We start from the raw sequence: 23,120 nt of genomic DNA on the forward strand, positions 1-23,120 counted from the left end.
AGTGCATATTACTTTGTATATTGCATCGTGAGGATAAAAGCTGGAGTGATAGTGCAATGGAATTGAGGTAATATAAACGGAATCACTTCCTATTCCTTTGATAGATTAGTTCCACTCCCGTGGAAGATGTAATTCTTCAATGGGAAGAATTGAATAAAGCATTGGACTAATTGCACAGCCTTGCTTGACTGTATTCTGCATTAGAATGGATTTGCATTGGACCTTATGGTTAGAGTCATGGTTTGCAGTTTCTGAGTGCAGCCTCAAAGTTTATGAGATATTCAAACTGAGGAGGTTTGAGAATCCCATAAGCATTAAGAGTTCTCCACACTTCTCAGTGGAGAAAGTCAAAGCTTTTTGAAAGGTTTGAAAGTGCCATGTGCAGTGGTTCATCTGTTCCTTGAATTGCTCGTAGAATTCTTACACAGTAATGATCATGTCCATTTTGTCTCTAATGGTTAGAATCTGTGGTGCGACTTTGGGAACAGCCCTCTTGTCACTAACAGGAGGCAGTTAAGGCTGCTGTTGCAATTATTTTCTCTGTGACAGACAATGAGGAGACCTGTTTATACTTTATACTTTATTATCGCCAAACAATTAGTACTAGAACATACAATCATCACAGCGATATTTGAATCTGCGCTTCACACTCCCTGGATTACAAATATTAAATATTAAAAATATTTAAAATAGTTAAAATTAGTAAATATTAAACATTTAAATTATAAATCATAAATAGAAAATAGAAAAATGGGAAGTAAGGTAGTGCAAAAAAAAAAACCGAGAGGCAGGTCTGGATATTTGGAGGGTACGGCCCAGATCCGGGTCAGGATCCGTTCAGCAGTCTTATCACAGTTGGAAAAAAGCTGTTCCCAAATCTGGCCGTACGAGTCTTCAAGCTCCTGGACCTTCTCCCAGAGGGAAGAGGGACAAAAAAGTCTGTTGACTAGGTGGGTTGTGTCCTTGATTATCCTGGCAGCACTTCTCCGACAGCATGCGGTGTAAAGTGAGTCCACGGACGGAAGATTGGTTTCTGTGATGTGCTGCGCCATGTTCACGATCTTCTGCTGCTTCTTTCGGTCTTGGACAGGATAACTTCCATACCAGGTTGTGATGCACCCTAGAAGAATGCTTTCTACGGTGCATCTATAAAAATTAGTGAGGGTTTTATGGGACAGGCCAAATTTCTTTAGTTTTCTCAGGAAGTAAAGGCGCTGGTGGGCCTTCTTGGCAGTGAACTCTGCTTGGTTGGACCAAGTCAGGTCATTTGTGATATTGACCCCGAGGAACTTAAAGCTTTCGATCTGTTCCACTTGTGCACCACCGATGTAAATTGGGTCATGCGGTCCACTACTCCTTCTGAAGTCAACAACCAATTCCTTTGTCTTGCTGACGTTGAGGGATAGGTTATCGTCTTTGCACCATGCCACCAGGTTCTTAATTTCCTCTGTGTACTCAAACCCATTATTACCCGAGATACAGCCTACAATTGTTGTGTCATCAGCAAACTTATATATTGAGTTTGATGGAAACTTGACTACACAATCATGGGTGTACAGTGAGTACAGCAGGGGGCTGAGTACACAGCCTTGTGGGGCACCGGTGCTCAGAGTGATTGTAGAGGAGAGCTTGTCCCCTATTTTTACAGCCTGAGTCCTGTCTGTGAGGAAGTTGAAGATCCAGTTGCAGATCTGAGTGCTAAGGCCCAGGTTCCGGAGCTTAAGAATCAGCTTATTTGGAATGATGGTATTAAAGGCAGAGCTGTAGTCAATGAAAAGGAGCTTTACGTATGCATCTTTATTCTCCAGGTGTTCTAAGGAGGAATGTAGGGCTAGAGAGATGGCATCTGCCGTTGACCTGTTGCTCTGGTAGGCGAATTGCAAAGCGTCGAGGTTGACCGGTAGGCTGTGGTTGATGTGTGCCATAACCAATTGCTCGAAGCACTTCATAGCAACTGATGTCAGAGCCACTGGTCGATAGTCATTCAGGCATGCCACCTTGCTCTTCTTCGGCACTGGGATTATCGTTGCCTTCTTAAAACACAAGGGGTTCTTAGACTGAAGCAAGGAGCAGTTGAAGATGTCAGCAAACACTCTAGCTAGCTTGCTTGCACAGGCCCGGGGAACCCGTCCCTGGACGCCATCTGGGCCCGTCGCCTTCCTTGGATTTATGTTAAGGAAGGCCCTTCTAACGTCCTCCTCGGTGACGAGGAATCTCAATGCCACCAGGTTCAGTTCATCCAGAGGGAGCGGGACGCTCCTCTTCTGTTCAAATCTTGCATAGAATATGTTAAGTTCATCAGGAAGAGAAGCGCCACAGTTACTGTTTACCATTTCTACAATCATATTTCACCTTTTTTGAAGATGGTCATCACTGAGGCATTTCTGAGGTTCCTACTCATATCCTTCTCTTCCCATTTGTGGAAGATGTGGCTGTGAATTTGTGAAATTCCTTTACAACAAATTTGATAACCATTTCTAAGTTTTATCCCCAATTGCTGTATGACCTTCTCATTCTTCCCTTGGTATAGGGTGACAATTAAATTGAATCAGAGGTGCTTTATGGATAGACTTGAGGCACTCACATTTAGGACAGAGCCTTGGTGGAGGATTTCTGCAGTGCTTGTTTCACTGATTGCCTCTCTGTCTTTGATAAATTCTCCTTCTTGGCTTTTATTAGGATGAGATGTGAGTGTTTGACCATTGATGGTATTGACAATGCTGAAGAGTTATTGCATGTCATGTCATACTGCACAAGATCGAAAAAAAGCTGCAGAGAGTTGTAAATTTAATCTGCTCCATTATGGGTACTAGCCTCCTTCGTATCCAGGACATCTTCAAGGAATGATGCCTTAAAAAGGCGGCATCCATCATTAAGTACCCTCATTACCCAGCTCTTGCCTTGTTCTCATTGCTACCATCAGGGAGGCGGTACAGAAGCCTGAAGGCACACACACAATGACTCAGGAACAGCTTCTTCCACTCTTCCATCCTAATTTGAATGGACATTGAACCCATAAACACTACCTCACTACCTTATAAATTCTATTCTTGCACTACTTATTTAATTTAACATTTTATATATATATATGTATATTTTTTTTCTATTCTGTATTGCATTGTGCTGCTGCTGCAAAGTCAACAAATTTCACAACATATGCCAGAGATACTAAATCTGATTCTGATGTGTTATTATTGAGTGATCTCTTACACCCTTTCCACACACCATATGCTCTTGCTCGTTAGGTCTGCAGTTTGTTTTGTTGGGTGTCTTCAGCTACCTGTAGATCTTCTTACTCCTTGAGGCCTGATGGAATTTTATTCACAAGAATGCTTATGCTTAAATTTAATTTTCTCATGGCCATTGTCATAAATCAGTTTTGTTTTTTATCTGATAGAGAAGCTAAGAGTCTGTTCACAGCTGTTAATTGTGGTGTACTTCAGAACTATTCTGCATACTGGACACTGCATTTCCCATTGGATAGGAGTTATCAAACTGTTATGAGATAGTATCTGTTAAAGCTATCCTTATGGAGCTCTTGATACCATCAAACATTAATTTTCTTATTCTTTACTGTTGAAACTTCATCACCAAAACAGATTTTTTGTCACATAATTGTAAACTGTCTGTGTTAACCATTATGCTTATAGCTTATTTTACTTGTGACTGGAATAGTACTGATAATTTAATTCCTGTTCTTTGGTTGGTTTAAATGACAGATGGCCATTGTTATATAAGCCTAGAAGTCAGACCAGTTAGTACCTGCAGGTGACCAGTACATTACCACAGGTTTGTAGCCTCAGAAATCGGGTTATATTGTGATTTTTAAAAGCAAAGCCCCATCATCTATGCAGGCGTCAAGAAATACTAGTTGAAAAAGAATGCATGTTATTTTTTTATTTTATTTACTTTTTTCATACAGATTCTGAGAAAATGAATTTTATATTATATCTGAACATTTTGGGTAGTGATGTGTTAATTCTGTAAGGGCAAATTTCTGTAAGCTGGCAACCGTAACAGGCTGTCACTACATGTGTTTAACACCTGCTGCAATATTGAACTGGCCCTAAGTATGTAATAGATGAACGGTCTCAACTCAAAATGTCGACTGTCCATTTCCCTCCATAGATGCTGTCTGATCCACTCGAGCACCTATTTGAGTTGCCATGTAAAACACCATACAGATAAGCATTTTTCTGGTGGCAGAGACCTGTGATCTTAGTGTTTCATTCTCTGTTGATATAGGAGCACGTAGAGCTAGTTCATCTTTTGTAAAGTGCTATTTAAAAACGAGCTCTACTAACTTCTGATGACCCATCTCCAAATTACTCAGCACCTTCATAGAATGGATACCTCTGTGATATTGACAGTACGCATTATTGGATGCATCACGATGGCCGTGGCTTGGTGGCATCATTTTGACCATAGCGGGGCACTTGAGATGGGTTGGGATTTCAGGGCTAGAGGCACAGATGTACCCATGTCAAAGAACCTACTCCCAGAACACCACATTCAACTTGGACCTCATTAAACAACATATTGACAGGCTCAGATATTCCCAGAGCTTAATCACACAGGTATGTGAAATGCTATGGGAAGGTCTTTCAAATTCCCTTGTGCCTGGGCTGCTTAGTCCATTGAGGCTAAAATCATGTTTCTTTCAACTTCTGCACTGCAGGATCAGTCAAAGTGCCAGCAGCAGATCTATACCATATCTTTCAATTTATTTTTTGTTTCGTCTTAATCAGAAAGGTCACCCAGTAATTATGAAGAAATTTAATCTACTCTAGTTTCAGTGGGGAACATTTGGCATCTTGGGCACTGTGATTTCTTAACATTGTTGACTGCCTGCTGAGTCCAGTGAGCCACTAACTGGATTCTTGTGTTGCAATATTTTCTTCATTTTGTTTAGCTAAAGCACAAGAACCATGAAGGTAACATTTCAGTCAAACAAATGAGAAAGCAGGATCTCCCAGTGGCCGCACATTTAATTCCATGTCCCATTCCTATTCTGATATGTCAATCCATGGCCTCCTCTACTGTCAAGATGAAGCCACTCTCACGTTGGAGGAACAACACCTTATATTCCATCTGGGTACCCTCTAACCTGATGGCATGAACATTGATTTCTCTAACTTCCGTTAATGCCCGTCCTCGCCTTCTGACCCCATCCCTTATTTATTTATTATTTTTTCCTTCTTTTCTCCCTTTCTCTTTTTTCTCTCTGTTCTTCTCACAATAACTCCTTGCCTGCTCTCCATCTTCCTCCGGTGCTCCCCTCCCCCTTTCTTTCTCCGCAGCCTCCTGTCCCATGATGCTCTCCCTTCTCCAGCTCTGTATTCCTTTTGCCAATCAACTTCCCAGCTCTTAGCTTCATCCGTCCCCCTCCTGTCTTCTCCAATCACTTCAGATCTCTCCCTCCCCATACCACTTTCAAATCTCTTACTATCTCTTCTTTCAGTTAGTCCTGACGAAGGGTCTCGGCCCGAAACGTCGACTGTACCTCTTCCTATAGATGCTGCCTGGCCTGCTGCATTCCACCAGCATTTTGTGTGTGTTGCAATACTTAAAGCTTTATTTATCAATGAATACATACAGGAAGACAATAATAGTAACAGAAAAGCAATACCTGTGGTCTATATGCTAATGAAGATAGCAATGACATACCCACAATTTTAATAATTATGGTAGAGAATGTATTCAAAAATTACATAACTATGCCTTTGATTGCCAATACACACACCTGGCTTGCTAGTTGATCCAGGTTGGTTGTCAGAGTTTTGTGTCTTAACTCCTCCAGATCAGCACCCTCCTTTTAACTGCAGTAGCAAGCAAGCCTGGAGCAAGAGGACTGTTGTCTTCATCAAACTGACAGCATAACACCCACCTGTAAGATACTAAAGTGCTAGACATTACTACAATGTTGGATTATTCTAGAGTACTGGATGTTATTATTGGTACTCCCTTTCTCTGGAATGCTGAATTTGTCTTTCTTACATTGCAGTTCCTATGGGTAATCTTTTGAACCCTTTGCTTATGCTATCTATCTTAGAATTTATTGACCAATTAAAGAGAAGGCTGTGTAGCTATCACATTAATCGTAAGGAAGGAGCCATCCTTGTTGATGATGTTTACATTCCCCACTCATTGCAATTTCAAAGGCAAATTAATAGCTTGAAGCTGTTTATGTGTTTTTAGTTATTGTCGCATAAAAGATGATATTTCAGTTACTCAACAAATCAGTAATTGTCCACCTAGACATCTTGATTACACAAGAAGCAAGGATGCATTCTGTATAATCTCCACCGGCCCAATAATCCTCTGAGATATTTCTACCCCAATTCAGGCCTTTGGTTACCCTAGCTTTGAATCACTACACCATTGACAACTATTCTTCAACTGCCAAGGTCTGTACTTTGGCCTCTTGACTCCTTCATCCCTCTTTCATATTTTAAGATCTTCTTTGAAACCAACCTTTACATCCATGCTTTTGGTCACCTTTCTTTAACACCTTCTTTTGAAACTCTGCATCGCTTTTTGTTTGATCATGATTCTGTGAAGAAACGCAGATTTTTTAAAATTATATATTAAAAACAATGTGTAGATGAAAGTTACAGCTGTAAGTAAAACATTCATCCTTCAGCAAATCATACTTTTTCACTTAAAGTAGACAAAATTAGGAAATGTTAAGTCACTGAGGTGTAAATTTACAATATTTATAGCCATGACTCCTGATAAAATGTGTGTCCAGTCTCAAGACATGCACACAGGAAATCTTCCTGCAGAGAGGACAGAATGGTTTTATACCAAGAATGTACTCTACTGCAAACACCTTGAAGAAAATCACCAGCCTGCTTGAAAAATGAGATTGATTGATTCAATTGAAACTTTCAAAATTGTGTCACACTGGGTGCGGGTAGATGTTTCCCTTTCCTGGGGTCTCTCAGGATACAGGGCAAGAAATATAGGATTGAGAGGAGTATTTCTTCACAAAGAATGATGAAGCTGTGGAATTCATGAAAACAGGGAGCTGTAGAGAAATTGCTGAACATTTAAGAAGCTGGCTAAGTTTCTTGACACAAAATTCATTAACTGTTCTGGAGAAATAGTATTGAGATAGATGATCAGCTATGATTATATTGAATGGCCTACACCTGTGATTATGCTTTCTTTGGCATGACACTGGTATTTAGGTGACAGCTAAATATTGTAGATAAACCTTTTATAATAGGTGGAACCAAAGTTTAATAGAGGGAAGACTGGAAAGGAAGTCTCTTAGAAATTCTTGGATTTCAATATGACATTTGTCAGAGATATGATGGAAATCCCTGCCAAGGTTAATAAAATGAAGTGTAAGTTTCTTGAGCTTATGAGTTGTAATTAGTGTGAAATTTAAAGTCAGTTACATTAATACTATACTAATAAACTGCTACAGTTTATTCTAGTGCTACTTGCTAGATAGTGAAGTCTATTACATTTCTTCTTCATTTATCAACATAAATGTTTCATAAAGTCAGATAAAACAGTTCCTTCAGCCCATTCAAGTCTGTGCTGACCACCAATGACTGATTTTCACTTATTTTATTTTCCTCATATTCTCATCAGCTCCCCCAGCCTCTCAATACTCTGTTGGAGAAGTAATGTACTTCAACACACACAAAATGCTGGAGGAACTCAGCATTTAGATGCTGCCAGGCCTGCTGAATTCCTCCAGCATTTTGTGCGTATTGTTTGGATTTCCGGCATCGGCAGATCTTCTCTTGTTTGCAATTTACTTCAGATCAGTTTGGGCATTAGATAGTGGTCTGATGTAACACTACAGGAGACAGACATCATAATTTCAGAGATGCAGATTGCTTTAAGGTTTGCAAAAGTCAGAGAGTCAAAAGTGAAATATAACTCCTGATACAGACTTCGAAGTAATTAGCAAGTCACAGTGTGACTCAATACAGTTGCAGGAGAGTCAACTTTAATTCATTGAACTCCATTTCCGTAATTATACTTGATGGGAGGACAACTAAAGGGTATGAGGGTTGCTGCCGCAGTGTGGGATTAATTGGATTGCTGTTTCAAAGATATGGCACAACCACAATGGAACAAATGTCCTTCTGTGGTTTGTAATTTTAAAATTTTACCTACCATTAAAAGGACCAAAATTCCCTTGAATAGCACTTTTATCCCCTATCACTAATGAAGTCACAGTGAAGAAGATTAAAGGAAACAGTTTTAAATTCTTATTTATCTGTTTCTGTGGTGTGTAGGTAATGTTCCAATATACTGCTGGGGAAAATTTGGCATTAACACAGCATCAATAAGGTGCCCAGGCTTTCAGCTATATGTCCCCGTCTTTTTATCCTGCTACCTCTACGTTACCATCTCTGTTGCATGTACTGCAGCAGAGGAGCGCTGCTCAATACACACAGGCTGCACAAATCTGCCCTCTTTTGATTGATATATGGCAACAAGGTTAAGCACTAATCCATTTCTTGGGGTTCTCCTTAAACCGTCCTTGCAGTTTATGACATTATGAGAAGTGCTTCATTGAATTACTGCCTTGTAATTTCTAGCCAGATTTCCAAAGATTGATTATCTTGTTTCATTCTTTACAACATGTAGTACACTTAATAAGTCCATCTATGAAACACTGACACCTCTGGGATTAAGGGTTTGCATTAGGTGAAAATTAACTAATGTATTCTATTATAGGTATTACTGCTTCCCCAGAGCTTTGCTACTTCACTGTCCTGAATAACCTGTTATGATGCTTTTCCTACTTGTAGGGTGCCCGCAGTGCAGAAGCAGGCCTTCACATTGTCATGAGGCCTACAGTAGTTCATTGCTTCTCAAAACGGACATGCCTTAGTGGACCCTAATCCCCCAACAAATTCTGTTAAAAATGGCCACCAGCAGAATCTTGATTTCCTAACTAAACCCTACATTTCATGACCTACTCTTCTGCTAATCTCATTAACACATATCTTGTCTCCCCAAACAAAACATATCCCTTCTCACAAAGCGTACTACCTGTTACTCTGATGCCTGTTTCCATTTCCATATCCCTGACCGCCAATCCCAATCTCTACCAGTCAATGTTTCCCCATCCTGACTGCTCCCAGCTCCCAACCCAAAACACTCCAGCATTCACCAGTTACCAACCTCCAGTCCAGCCCTTCCACTAATCCTCAACTATCTTACTGTCCCAGGACTCCTTGGACCTATCAAGTTTCCTTTTCAAACAAGGCATGTGCAGTAGCTTTGATTTCTGGGGCCTTGTACGTGACTGAATTTCCCATGACAGGTGCTCAGGCGAAAGATTCATCGGGCCAATCTAAAACAATTTACAAATATGCATTTAAAGGTGAGGTCCCGTTTCTGGTTACCCTGCATTACCACTGCAGAGCAGTGATATCTCGTAATAGGATTTCTCTGGAGTATTCCTGCAACTTACTGGTTGAGCCAGTCTATTTTTGGGAACAGTTTTTATTTTGTTTATTCTTTGTAACTTGGATATTTTTGTGCATGATTGATATTGCTGAAATTCTATGAAACTGGCCCCTGAGGGAAAGGAAGACAAAGTACAAGGACTTTAAGTATGACTGTTCTTAAAATTAATAACATCAAGTATTAGGGCACCTTAAAGTTTACATACTTATTTATATGTGGAAATTAAAAAGAGTTAGTGGCCAGATTTCATAAGTCATCACTTGTTCCTTAGTGATTCGTGATCAGGCGCTTACTTTTGAGATGCAGTTAGTGGCATCTACAGTGAGACACACTCACAAAATACTGGAGAAACTTAGCAGGTCAGGCAGCACCTGTAGAAATGAATAAACAGTCGATGTTTCGTGCTGAGGTCTTTCATCAGGATTGTAAAGGAAGGGAGAAAACCCCAGAATAAAAAGTTGGTGGAGAGAAGAAGGAGGCCATGGACCAACATGTTGGAACAGGAATGGGAAATGGAATAAAACGGTTGACCACTGGGAAATTCTGCTCTTGGCAGATGGAACTCAACAAAGCAGTTCCCCAATTTATGTCGGGGTTTTGACATTGCAAAGGAGGCCGGAAACAGTAGATGACCTCAACAGATTTGCAGGTGAATGGTCAAGTATAGCTTTCAAGTTGCTGGCAGGAGTATGTACCAGGAGAGAAGTTAGTGTGGTGGGACAAATGGAAAAGGGAATCACAGAGAGAACAATACCTGGCTCGTTGACTTCCTTTACTCTTTCTTGGAGTGGTCCAGTGGTGTACAACGCTTTACAGTACAGGCAATCCGGGTTCAATTCCTGCCACTGCCTGTAGAGAGTTTGTATGTTCTCCCCATTTTCTCTGGGTTCTCCCACAGTCCAAAGACATACTGGTTGGTAGGTTAATTGGTCATTGTAAATAGTCCTGTGATTAGGCTAAGATTAAATCAGGGGATTGCTGGGTGGCACAGCACAAAGGGCCGGAAGGGCCTGTTCCGTGCTGAGTCTCAATAAGTAAATAAATAATATTAATAAAGCAGAATATTGGGAGGAGGTAAAGATGGGTTTCTTGGTAGGATACTGCTGAAGATGGCAGAAGTTGCAGAGAATGCTGTGTTGAATGAAGAGGCTCGTGGGGCGGGAGGTGAGGACAAGAAGAACATCCCCCTGTTCACTCAGTGAAAGTGAGTGTTCCTTTCTTTGCTGCAAGTTCTTTTTTCTGTGGATAGTGCAGTCACAAAGTAATAACAAGCATTTACTTTTTAAAGTGTGAGTGAGGAACACTTCAACAAAGATTGAGGAGGTAAGCATCATTTATGTGCGTAGATCAGGCCTGCCCAAATACTCATTAGTTACTAAAGCTACTTATCTATGTCATTAAATGGGGGAGATTAAGTGAAACCTTATTGAAAACCTGCTGGAAAGGGAATTCAGTTACATTAGTAAAAGAGCTGGTAAACTTAATCTCTCAGGCTGAATGCTTTGTATGAAAAAAATAATTTGCCCTCTATTTAGGTTATTAGCACTTGTACTTTAAAGTTGTGTTTCTTTATCCTTCTGTCTTGTACCTGCTGCCATTTCCTCACTAGTTACTCAGCACAAGAACACGGAAATTTCTAAATAAATATTTCAAATATGTTCCAGAAATAATCTGGAATACATCATTTGTAGGTTTTTACTCTACTTCCACTTGTCTTTCCTCCGTATGATCACTTTGCCACAACTCTGTGGCTACTAGCAGAGTACATAAGAAACAGTATCCTGCCCCTGAGCCATATTACAAGCCCTGTTGCCACTGTCAATTTGATATGTGGACAATTCTGATTTGATGGAGACAGACGTGAAAGCACAGAGGAACATCTGGAGAAATTTCTGAAATGCCAGTTCGCTGCCGCTGTTACTGGGCGATCGAGAATCTCCAGAGGGAAGGCCCCAAAATTCCCGGCTTTGCCTGCTGCGGGCTACCGAGACTGAGGTCAAATCGTTCGGATAGAGATGGTGCTCGGTACCCGGTGTCGGAGGGCTGATCGGAGGCTGGAAGTTTTCGGACGACTCAGAGTCGGACTGTGGTCGGGCATGGCAAGGAGAGTTTTCTTCCTTCTCCCGTCTGCGTGAGATGTGGGACATTCAAGAGACTTTGAACTTTTTTACTGTGTCATGGCCTGTTCTTCATCAAGTTATGGTATTGTTGCACTGTTGTAACTATATGTTATAATTATGTGATTTTGTTAGTTTTTTCAGTCTTGATCTGTCCTGTGTTTTGCGATATCACACCGGAGGAATATTGTAACATTTCTTAATGCATGCATTACTAAATGACAATATAAGAGGACTGCCTGTCCTCATAATCTAATCTAATCTAATCTAATCTAATATGTTGATACTGCAACTAGGGGCACTATTATTACTAACCTGAAATTAATTTAAAGAAGGTAACTCCAACAGTACTGCATCCCTTACTACTGCACTAAAATGTTAATGACATGCGCAGATTCTTGAATTGGAGCAACCCCAGAAATTATCGATTCCAGAACAGGAGAGATCCCATTCTTTATTCTTTTACGGTGCTCATAAAAAAACTCTCTCTTTTCCTCATGTAACATCCATGTTGAATATACTGCTACACCAGTTGCACATTTGTAATATTAGCTAACTCCCAACATGCCAGGTGCGTTCTACAAGTCTGAAGCTGTTGGTGCTTTGGACCTTTTGCTTCTTTAGCTCCAGCCATTGCATCCTTCTCTCTAAGCGGAGTTTACATACTGAGATCATCAATCTCATTGCAGCCCGCTGTAACCAGAAAATATGGCAAATTCTTCTGTTGGTTGTGCTCAGCCAGCAGAGCTGCAGCTCTTTCCCTATAGTTCTTGGTATTGCTAAAGTGTAAAACTACTGCATTTACTTCATAGCATGGCAGACCAAAGCAAACTGAGAGTGATAAAATTGGAAATCCTATAATGCTTACAACAATATCATTAATACTGAACAGAAGAACCATTTCCTACTGGATATTTTAAACATCAAAACTAGACATTTGTGTATGCATTCTTATAGGCTAATTGCATGAAAATATAGTTTTATCTGGGGTACATTGCACTAGGAATCACTTCCATAATCATCATAAAATTGGTTCAGGTAGTCCACTTTGCCACAGCTGATGTTTGCTGTCTAGAGTGGTGTACTTCATGACCTCCCAAGTCAAACAGCTCTCATTTACACACTGTGATCAGTAATTAGAGCTTTGATTGTGACCAACTGTTGTCGCGTGAACAAAGTTACTGGAGAGAAGTGCTGGTAGATGTGAGGCAGTCTCTTTATTCAACAACATGAGATACAGCAGGCATCAGATTGAGACCCTTTCAGAGGAAGAAGGTCTGCCTGACCCAACACTACATGACCCTCCTGACGAAGGGTCTCGGTCCGAAACGTCAATTGTACTTCTTCCTATGGATGCTGTCTGGCCTGCTGCGTTCCACCAGCATTTTGTGTGTGTTGCTTGAATTTCCAGCATCTGCAGATTTCCTCGTGACTACATGACATTTTATGTGTTAAAGATCAAAGGATATTTCCATATTTACAGTGCATCCACAATGCTTCCTTTGAACTGCACACAACCTTCTCACCTCCAGCTTTGCACCACAGACATCTAAATGAATTTATATCAACATTGTCTGGTCTTGTAATTAACTGTGGTTTACAGTTTTAGGATCCCATTGTTCAGCGCTGCATTTTAGATTTAATCCACAGTTCATATTCAGATCTAAACACTGCTGGCTGAAGTCAGTTGCTGAAGTTATTTGCTATATGCACTAACCCCAAATTGCGCTCTAATACCAAGAACTCACAGAGAAAATAATACTAGGAGCATGTGCAAGAGTTGAAAATGAGATAACAATTAATAAAGAAACACACATTAAAAAATGCTGGTGAATGCATCAGGCCAGGCAGCATCTATAGGAAGAGGTACAGTTGACGTTTCGGGCCGGGACCCTTCGACAGGACTAATTAATAAAGAACCTGCATTGTCTCATCACTACTTCACTTGCGATAGCTGACAGCCTCGGTTTTCTGGTCAGCATTATGATAAATGAATGAGTTCACTGATCACAGCCTCTGTATGAGTTTTTTGTATAAGATAATCACTGGCCATTTGCTCAGTCCACATCTCATTATTGCTTTGGTTCATTTACAGCATGGAAGTTGTTTGAACTAGTCAGTCATGTAGTGATGTCCAGAAGCAAATAACCTCAACACGAGGAATTCTGCAGATGCTGGAAATTCAAGCAACACACATTAAAGTTGCTGGTGAACGCAGCAGGCCAGGCAGCATCTCTAGGAAGAGGTCTGACGAAGGGTCTCGGCTCAAAATGTCGACTGTATCTCTTCCTAGAGATGCTGCCTGGCCTGCTGCGTTCACCAGCAACTTTGATGTGTGTTGAGCAAATAACCTCCTCCGTGTTTGCCTTCACTTCCGTGGCAGCTATTCTGACTTACAGAGTTGAAGTGTTTAAATGGGGACCCACTACCCACTGTTCAGTGTGCTGAAGCAACAGCTATGCACTTGACATGAAATCCCAACAAAAATCATATCAGTATATAATTGTACCTCCTTAATTTTTTGGCCACATTTTGTTCGGTGATCTAACTGGTATTTGGACTGAATGTCGCTCATGTCTAGCAGATCAAATTTCTTTGCATTAATGTACAGTTAAATATTGTTTGGTTATTTATCTCATCTTTACAGGATCATTCTGTGTCCACATTGTTTGCTTAATTTCTTATGTTACAATTTACTGCATGGCACAGTTAATATCTAATTATCCATGAACCCCTTTGGAATATCCTGATCTCATATAAGATCCTATATAAATGCAAGTTAATTCTCTCTAACACAGTAGTAATAAAGATTGACATCATGGTAGAATATTAACAACTCTACTGTAAAATATATAGAGATATAGGTATTTGTCCCTCAATATAGCTTCTATAATTCATTAAGTTATTCAACAATAAAGCAATAAACTTATAAAAACTGGGGAGGATAATGAAAATGTCTGTGATTTTAAAACAAAATAGAAAAAATACTGCAAATGAATGTTAATTTGGAAGTTATTTTCTAATAAATTTGCATATGTTGGAAATTATTTTAATATATTGTAGTAGATATGTTTGTATTTGATGCTTAAATTGCTCTTTACTCAGCCAAGGGAGATATTGAACAGGTATTATGTATGTGCACATGAAAGAAACATTCACCCCTTATAATTAATATAATTTACATCTGAGTTATTATAGCCTTTGCTATCTGACTGCTTGGAAGAGATACTCTCTATCCTCACTGTTCCTGATTTCTGCTACCTGGAACAACTAATTGGATTCTAATTATAGTCTTTGGCTATTAATGTGAGTGTTCTGCTGGCTAAAGTAATTTGTTCTCTAAGGTGTAAAAAGTTTTGTTTTTATTACAGAGAAGGAGGACTGTGTCAATTGTACAGATGAATGCCGTGTCTTGGGTCATTCAGATAAGTGTTGGATGCCGCAGTTCCCTGCTCCAAATCAAGGTGAATGTTCAGATTATCGCCGGAACCTTTTTGTACCAGCAGTAGAGACTGCAGTTGAATCTGAATCTCAAGAAAACACAATTCCCGCGGGGAAAAAAACTTTTTGTACTTTTGGGAAAGACAAGCGAGAGCACACTATTCTTGTTGCAAACGTAAAACCCTATTTAAAAGCTAAGCGTGCTCTTAGTCCTCTCTTGCAAGAGGTCTCATCGGCTGCAAGCAGTCCAGACAAGACTTCAGTTGCAGGCAGTAACAGATCAAGTAAACAATCCCTGGGTGGATTTGAGGTGAAGCCAAAAATGGCCGACACATCAGCAGAGTCAAGCAGCCACTACCCATCACCGGATAAACGACGTGACAGCCATTTTATTACACCTGAAGCAGTGGCTACAGTCTTTGCAGATGTGCATTCCAGAGTTGGCCGGGAATTCAACGAGGTGGACACTGTATTGGATCAGTACGAACCCTCAACACGGGACCAAGGACGGGACGGAGTGGATGCTGAGCAGGTAGTTCGAGAAATTGACAAGCTTTTACAAGATTGTCGAGGAAGTGACCCTCCAACTGTGAGGAAATAAATTCAGCTTATTCAGTGACAGTTGATTACCTTTCTTCTACAGGACAAACACTCAAGTTTTAAGGCAGCAATGTTTTTTTTCAAATTGGCAGAATACAAGGAAATATAATGCTGTTAATTCTGTGAGCTACCATTCAAAGTGCCCATTGTGCACTTACCATTGTTATTTTTGTGTGTCTTAGGAAGCAAACTACTTGTGTTTTCACCAGGATAATTATGATAATTGATGTGTTTCATTCACTGAATTGAATTTTGACAATCTCAAAATGTGCCCTTCCTTAGACTAAAGTGGAGAACAGACGTGCTGGTGAGCTAACCAGTCAGTACAGCTCTGCATAAGGAAATATTGTTGTTCAACAGAAAATAATCAAGGGCAGCATTGATAAAAAGCAGGTATCAGCTTTGCAGAAAACATTGAGTCTAATTCAGCGTGTACAGTTATAGTTGGCTGATGTAGGTGTCCTTATGAACTAGATTTATCTGCAGTGAACAGTGCGTCATTGATTGTCACCTCATTCAGCATTATGTTCTGGATCATTATCCTACAATGCACATACAGGTCATTGGTACAAACCCACTGTGAAGTATTTCTCAAAAATGGGTCCTGCAGAGGGAGAAAGTTTGCCCAATACTCTCAAACCTAATACAAAACAAGTACAAAAGGGTATTCCCTAAGCTGTACTACCAAAGAGTGACATTTTAGTGTCCAGCTGTTAGAATTCCTCCTCTGCATTTTAGCTGTCATAACGTTGACATACTATTGTCTGACAATAAATATGTTGTGTAAGAAGAAACACTCTTCCATGTTTGTAGATATTTATGTTGCATTCAAAATGGACACTAAAATGACTCGTTAAAGGGAATACCAGTAAAGTACTAACAAAACATCAGTGTGCAAATGTAAAAATCATGGAGTGTTTACACCGAACCTAGCTTTTCAATTGATTTATTGCAATATCAGTGCATATGAGCCAAATTTGTTCATTGTACTAAGAGCTATATTGTGTATTTTATTAAATTAATATATAGTTGTGTTGCAAAATATTTGGGCTTATACTGTATTTGGCAAATGTTGCCTTAGTAGCTGTCGAACTCTATGAGTTTAATTTCACTATTTTCCCCTTTTTCCCTTTGGAATGTGGGAAGCAGTGTACACAAGCGGATTCTGTTTAACAAACCTGTAATGTATACATCAAAGTAACCCTTCAAGTATCTCAACTATTCGAATTATGGTGACTAAAGAGCAAATGTGTACTTGTCAGTTTTATTTTTAAATTGTCTCCATATTTTGAAATGTTTCTACATTGTTGAGTTTTTTTTGTGTGCGCTGCAGTTTTCTTTAAGATTGAACAATGTGAAGTTAACCCAACTTGATAGCTAAAAAAGAACAATAACCCTGCTTAATAACACTAGCATTAGATATGACTTAAGAGAACCAACTGGAGCTAAAAGCTCATCAGTGACACTGTTTAGTCACTTTGCTGCTTATTCATTACTTAATTATTTGAACATCCATTTTCTCCGAAGAGCTTCCCATTAAACCTATATCAGCTTAATAAAATATTTTATAATTAAAAATAAAATTTTTTAAAAAAGTTATATATTTTCACCACATCATTAAGACATACTTTCAAGCTATTTCTTTTCTAATTTGAGTAGAAGTCACTAAGGTCGACAGCTAGTCCTGATAGCCAACATAACATACACCCACTCATTATTACCTAATTACATTATTTTGGCATCAAGCAACATTAATCAGAGAAGTAGTCGAGAGGGAGTTTGCTATCAAGGTTTGTTGACTTGGAATGTAATTGAATGAAGCCTGAAAGAGGTCCTGACTTCCCCAGCCGTGCCCACCCCCCCCCCTCCCTTGGTCCTTGAGCTGATGCTCTCCATTTATAAGTCCCTGTCATCCCATAGGGCTCTGAGCTACACTGGGCAATTGGTGAGAAAAGCATATGTTGTATGGAATAACTCAACTGCTGTTGTTAAATGGATGTGTTTTAATGTGATCTATCTGGAAAACAAGGACAAAGAATTAAACCAATTACTAACATCAATGCTACCAGCTTTTGCACTCATTAAAGCCACAGAAGTATGGTGAGCTGTCTATACCGCGGGACACCTCTTTGTAATTACACAAGTGGCTCCAGTGAGAAGTGTGAGGTATTGCAACTGTCAAAACCAGTTATCTGGTTGCCAACAAATTGCAACCCTTGTTTAGCAGATCAGATAAAAATATATTCTTACTGAAAGTATCTCAACTGAAAAAAAAAACTGCTGGAATCATGATTAAATATTAAACTGGTGTCCCTGTTTTTGATGAAAAAAAGCTTAAAATATATGTTCCAAAATGATTAAATTCTACACTTGCTGAGCAGACTGTGTATATTGCTAATAACTAGATGTTATCTTGGAGTCCTGTGTATGATCTAAATCAGTGAATAAATCCACATCTCATAAAAAATGAAAAATTTTGTAATGTCAGTCATGCAATTGATTATATTACAGAATATTAAGATAAAAAAGTTGCATTCACTGATGTCACATGATTACTAAACAGCCAATGACAGGGCTGATGGTTCTCAGTTCCCTTCCCAACTCCTTTCCCTCAACCCTGAAATAAAACAGAACATTGTCTCAGAAAGTTCTTGAGGAATGAAGGGATATCTTTACAGCTTGGCTCTTCAACAACTCTTTCATTAACTCAGGCCACCACTATCATTTACTGTTCCTTTATTCAAAGCTTGGAAATGACAGAAAATGGTGTCAACTGTGTGCTCCATGCCAATTGATATCACCCAAAAGGATCCAACAGCAAACTGCTTTTCAAAGACATGGTTACTTTGGATATGGAGGACCAGAAAATAATTCTTGGAAGTATATACACATTCTCATGCCTTAGAGCTTCCAAGTTGACAATCTGAATGTGAATACTATAAAACAGAGTAAGTTACAATTTATTTTACAGTAACAGTCAAAAGTTCAGATGGCCTAAAACAAAATCAAGGAATCAAAGTGAGGCACTTTCAGAGATGATTTTTTTTCCCCCTAAAAGTTTTCAGTGGTCAAATGGCTAGCAAATTATGAAACAGGGCCAAAGAAATATTTCTGTAATCTGATTCTAATGGAATTTCTAGGTGTTTATTACGTAAACTAAATTAGAAGTTAACAGCAAAAAAAATACAAAGAATTGCTTCAGAAAGAGAAAGAAATCCATAATTTCTCTATTTGGAAATGCCCAGGGAAAAACAAACATGATAACTGATTTACAATATATGTCAATTTTAACTGAAGATACAGAACTTAGAGCTCAGAAATGGTTGAAGGTGTGAAACGAGGTTGAAAGGTTAAAGTACACTGCAACTGAAATGTTGGTGTAAATAAACCCACCAATACACATAACAACATTTACCCTAAAAGTTGTATGGTTTTAAGTGCTGTAAAGATCAAAAGGCTCCCAGAGACACAATATCTCTGTCTCTAAAACAAATCATTTATATCTGTCTTCATGTTACAAAATTCTGTTGGTTATCAGATTTGCTTCACTATTTCTCCAAGCAAAACAGAAAAACTGTTTGGCTGACATGAGGTATATGCGAGCTTCTTTGGCATTATCTAGATGGAGTCCTGCCTGCTTAAACTTGTTTACTAGCCTACAACACGGAATATATAAAATACCTTTAATTTGTCAAATGTGGTTGGGGAGCCTGTTTTTGTGCTGGTTTGGAGGACTGAGAGCAGAGATTAAAAAAGGCATAGTTTCTATCAATAAACCAGTATTAAAATTTGAAACCTTATTTTATGGTTTTTTAGCCACTGGGAACTCGTCTTGAACAACATGTGGAGTGGCAGCAACATGCCATGAAGAACACGATGCATTTACACTCAGACCATCCCCAGTGAATGGTGATAAAATCAGTCTGAAGTGGAATACTTAAGCAATAAGTGCTTGCTTCTCTGTGTTCAACCTTGGTTAGTCATTGGTCCCTAAAGAGAATGCTCATATAAATTGGCCTCCAGCAATTATCAATAAAGCTATAAATATTGCTTCTTAAGTGTCTGATAGGCAGAAACCTTCAGAATGCCAAAACAGGCTATGCAGAAGATAGCATGCATCTTGATGGTTTGAATATTGTGGTACATACTAATGCCATTCTGGCAAGAACTAGTCCTTCCCTGAATAAAAAGATTGTAAAACATAGGTGTTGCATTTTAAACAAATTTTACAAGAAAAATATTGGCTACTACCTGGATAAAGTGGCCCTTACAGTAAGGGTTGCAATGTAAATTAAGGCACAAGTACATGGAGTCGAGTGATTTGACCAAATCACCTGGAGGAACAATAAGCTTCATGGACAAAGGTCTCACAAATATAGTTCACAAATATGAATTCCCTGAATTGAACAGGAATCAATACCTTGAGCTTAAAAGTCTGGCATTGGAAATAAAATGCATAAGAAAGTTGCTAATGCTGCATAATAATGACTGACCCTTAAACACTTGCTATAAAATTCTACTTCTAAGTAGATTCCTATATTTATTAAATATCCTCATCCAAAAGATTCTTAAAGTACTATGAACACTTCATCCAAATGTTGGTCTCACCAGGATTAGTATCATTATTAAAACACTTCAGCTGTACAAAAACCCATCCACTTCTAAGGCAAAATTTCCCTCAGATCAGCTCAAAGTCAATTAAAGCCGGGACACATCTCATGACATAAGATTGCATTTCCATGGAGCATGCTTTGTTTATATGATTTGGAAAGGTGTATATATCTACGTTAATAAGAACTGGTTTGTGAACACTTTGGTAATGACGACCCACTGTTCACCCCTGGAAGAGTTCTTAATGGTGAAGTGCAGTCCCTTCTATTTACCAAGGGAGTTCACTGTTATTGTGATGGTGACTGTATCTATGCCCCCCTCCCATCCCTCTTCAATCAATGCTAATGCTGAGGAAGTACTGTGTGAGCTCTACGGTGCCATCAGTGACCTGCAAACCACACACCCCGATGGTTTCTTTATTGCTGCGGATGACTTCAACCATTGCTAACTTAAAGCAGTCCTGCCTAAATTTGATCAGCATGTTGACTTTGCTACCAGAGGTGAGAGCACATTAGACCTGGTTTTCCAAACATCTCTGGTACACACATAACTGCACCCCACACTCACCTCAGATTCTCTGACCACTTATCTGTATACTAATTCCTGCATACTGACCACTGATTAAACAACTCAAACCAGTTTCAAAGGGAGACCAAGACTGACCAGAAGGAACAACCTCAATGTTGCAGCACTGTTTTGAAAACAACGTTCAGGAAGGTGGCTGCCTATGACCATCCCATTCACATTGATGAATAAACGGATCTGTCACTGGCTGTATAGAGAAATGCACTGAGGACATCACTGTTATTAAGCACATCTACAGAGCCTATAAAATGTATTCACCCACCTGGAAAGTTTTCGTATTTTATTGTTTCACAACCTTGAATCACAGTGGATTTAATTTGGCTTTTTTGGCTCTGATCAACAGAAAAATGCTCTTTTGTGTCAAAGTGAAAACAACTCTGCAAAGTGGTATAAATTAATTACATATATAAAATAGAAAATAATTGATTGCAAAGAATTCAACCCCCCCCCCCACTTTAAAATGACACCAAATCATCACTAGTGCAGCCAATTTCTTTTAGTTAAATGGAGATCTGTTTTTGGAGACCTGTGTGCAGTCAAGGTGTTTCAACTGATTGTAGTAAAAATACACCTGTATCTGGAAGGTCCAACTACTGGTGAGTCGGTATCCTGGCAAAAACTACATCATGAAGACAAAAGAACACTCAAAGCAACACCACAAAAAGGTTATTGAAAAGCACAAGTCAATCGATGGATAAAAGAAAATTTCCATGTCACTGAATATCCCTTGGAGTACACTTAAGCCAATCATCAAGAAACGGAAAGAGTATGGCACAGCTGTAAATCTGCCTAGAGCAGGTCGTCCTCATGATCCCCATACAATCTGACAGAGCTTGAGCAGTTTTGTGAAGAGGAATGAGGAAAAATTGCAGTGACCAGACGTGCAAAACTGATAGAGACTTATCTACACAGACTCAAGGCTGTAATTGCTGCCAATGGTGCATTTATAAATACTGACTTGAAGGGGGTGAATGTTTCTGTAATTAACTTTTATCTTTGTAATTAATTTACGAGGGGTGATTGATAAGTTTGTGGCCTAAGGTAGAAGGAATCAATTTTAGAAAACCTAGCACATTTATTTTTCCTACATTTACACACTTAGTTCAGCAGTTGTGGAGCATGCGGATCCCCTCTTTGTAGAAGTCGGTGTCTTGGACCTCCAGAAGGTGGTCCACAGCAGGGGTGATTGATAGGTTCGTGGCCTGTAGAAGGAGATGAGTTATTAACTTAAAACTTTCTGCATTTTCACTCAGAGTTGAACTGCATGTACATGTAACGAGAACGGTATAACCCATCTCCTTCTATCTTAGGCCACTAACTTATCAATCGCCCCTGCTATGGACCACCTGAAGGTCCAAGATGCTCTCGTTACATACACGTGCAGTTCAACTCTGAGTGAAAATGCAGAAAATTTGAAGTTAATAGCCCATCTCCTCCTACCTTAGGCCACGAACTTATCAATCACCCCTTTTAGGTCACTTTGTAGAAATCTGTTTTCACCTTGGCACGAAAGGGTCTTTTTCTGTTGATCAGTATCAAAAAAGCCAAACTAAACCTACTGTGATTCAATGTTGTAAAACAATAAAATATGAAAACCTCAAAGTGGGGGAGTGAATACTTTTTATAGGCACTATATAAGAGCAAATCAGAAGCCATGGTTGACAGCAGAGGTCAGGGCATGGCTGACAGATCAGGATGCTGCCTTCAGATCAAGGGATAAGTCAGTTGTCAGGTCAGAAAGAGCTGTGCTTTCCCGCGCCATCAGGAAGGCAAAACAAGATTATTCACAGGGAGTATATGGCCATTTCTGTGACTCCAGAGATATGAAGTGCATGTGACAGATCATAATGGACTACAAGTCCCAGCTGAGCATCAACAACAGTCATGCTTCTCTCCCTGATAGGCTGCATGTCTTTTATGCTTGGTTGTGTGCTTGCCCCTCTTCCTCCTGAGGAGCAGGATCTCTGTCTGGGCGCAGCTGATGTGAGGAAGACTCTAGTCAGGTAAAGCTTTGGGGCCTGATAATTTATCAGGTCAGTTGCTTTGCAGCTCAGCTAACAGGTTCTAATAGACATTTTCAACAGCTCTGGGACAGTCCACCGTCCCATCAGGCTTCAAGGCAGCCACCATCATCCCAGTGTCCAAAAAGACAGTGGTAACATGCCTTAACGATAACTATCCAGTGGTACTGACTTCAACAATAATGAAGTGCTTTGAGCAGCTGGTTATGGATTGCATTAAGTCCCATCTTCCTGCTACATTGAAACCTTTCCAGTTCATGTATTGCTCAAATTGGTCCACTGATGATGCCATAAAGTCTGC

General features: G+C 39.5%; 1 protein-coding gene across 2 annotated transcripts in view; it reads left to right on the forward strand.

Moving 5' to 3' along the window:
• pcdh17 (protocadherin 17) overlaps window positions 1–18,189 on the forward strand; it is a 151,303-nt gene extending 133,114 nt beyond the window's left edge. The window contains exon 6 of one of the 2 annotated variants that reach the window (XR_011886599.1): window positions 14,933–15,021. Coding sequence is in view for 1 of the 2 variants with exons in the window: in XM_072263481.1 (XP_072119582.1) it covers window positions 14,933–15,603 (671 nt within the window). In the remaining variant the exon portion in view is untranslated. Of the gene's footprint in view, window positions 1–14,932 lie in introns of both variants that reach the window. The other variant, XM_072263481.1, reaches the window with a different exon arrangement.
• Window positions 18,190–23,120: the final 4,931 nt, after the last annotated feature.

The sequence above is a fragment of the Mobula birostris genome, chromosome 7, assembly GCF_030028105.1.
Source record: "Mobula birostris isolate sMobBir1 chromosome 7, sMobBir1.hap1, whole genome shotgun sequence".
NCBI classification, from domain to species: Eukaryota; Metazoa; Chordata; class Chondrichthyes; order Myliobatiformes; family Myliobatidae; genus Mobula; species Mobula birostris.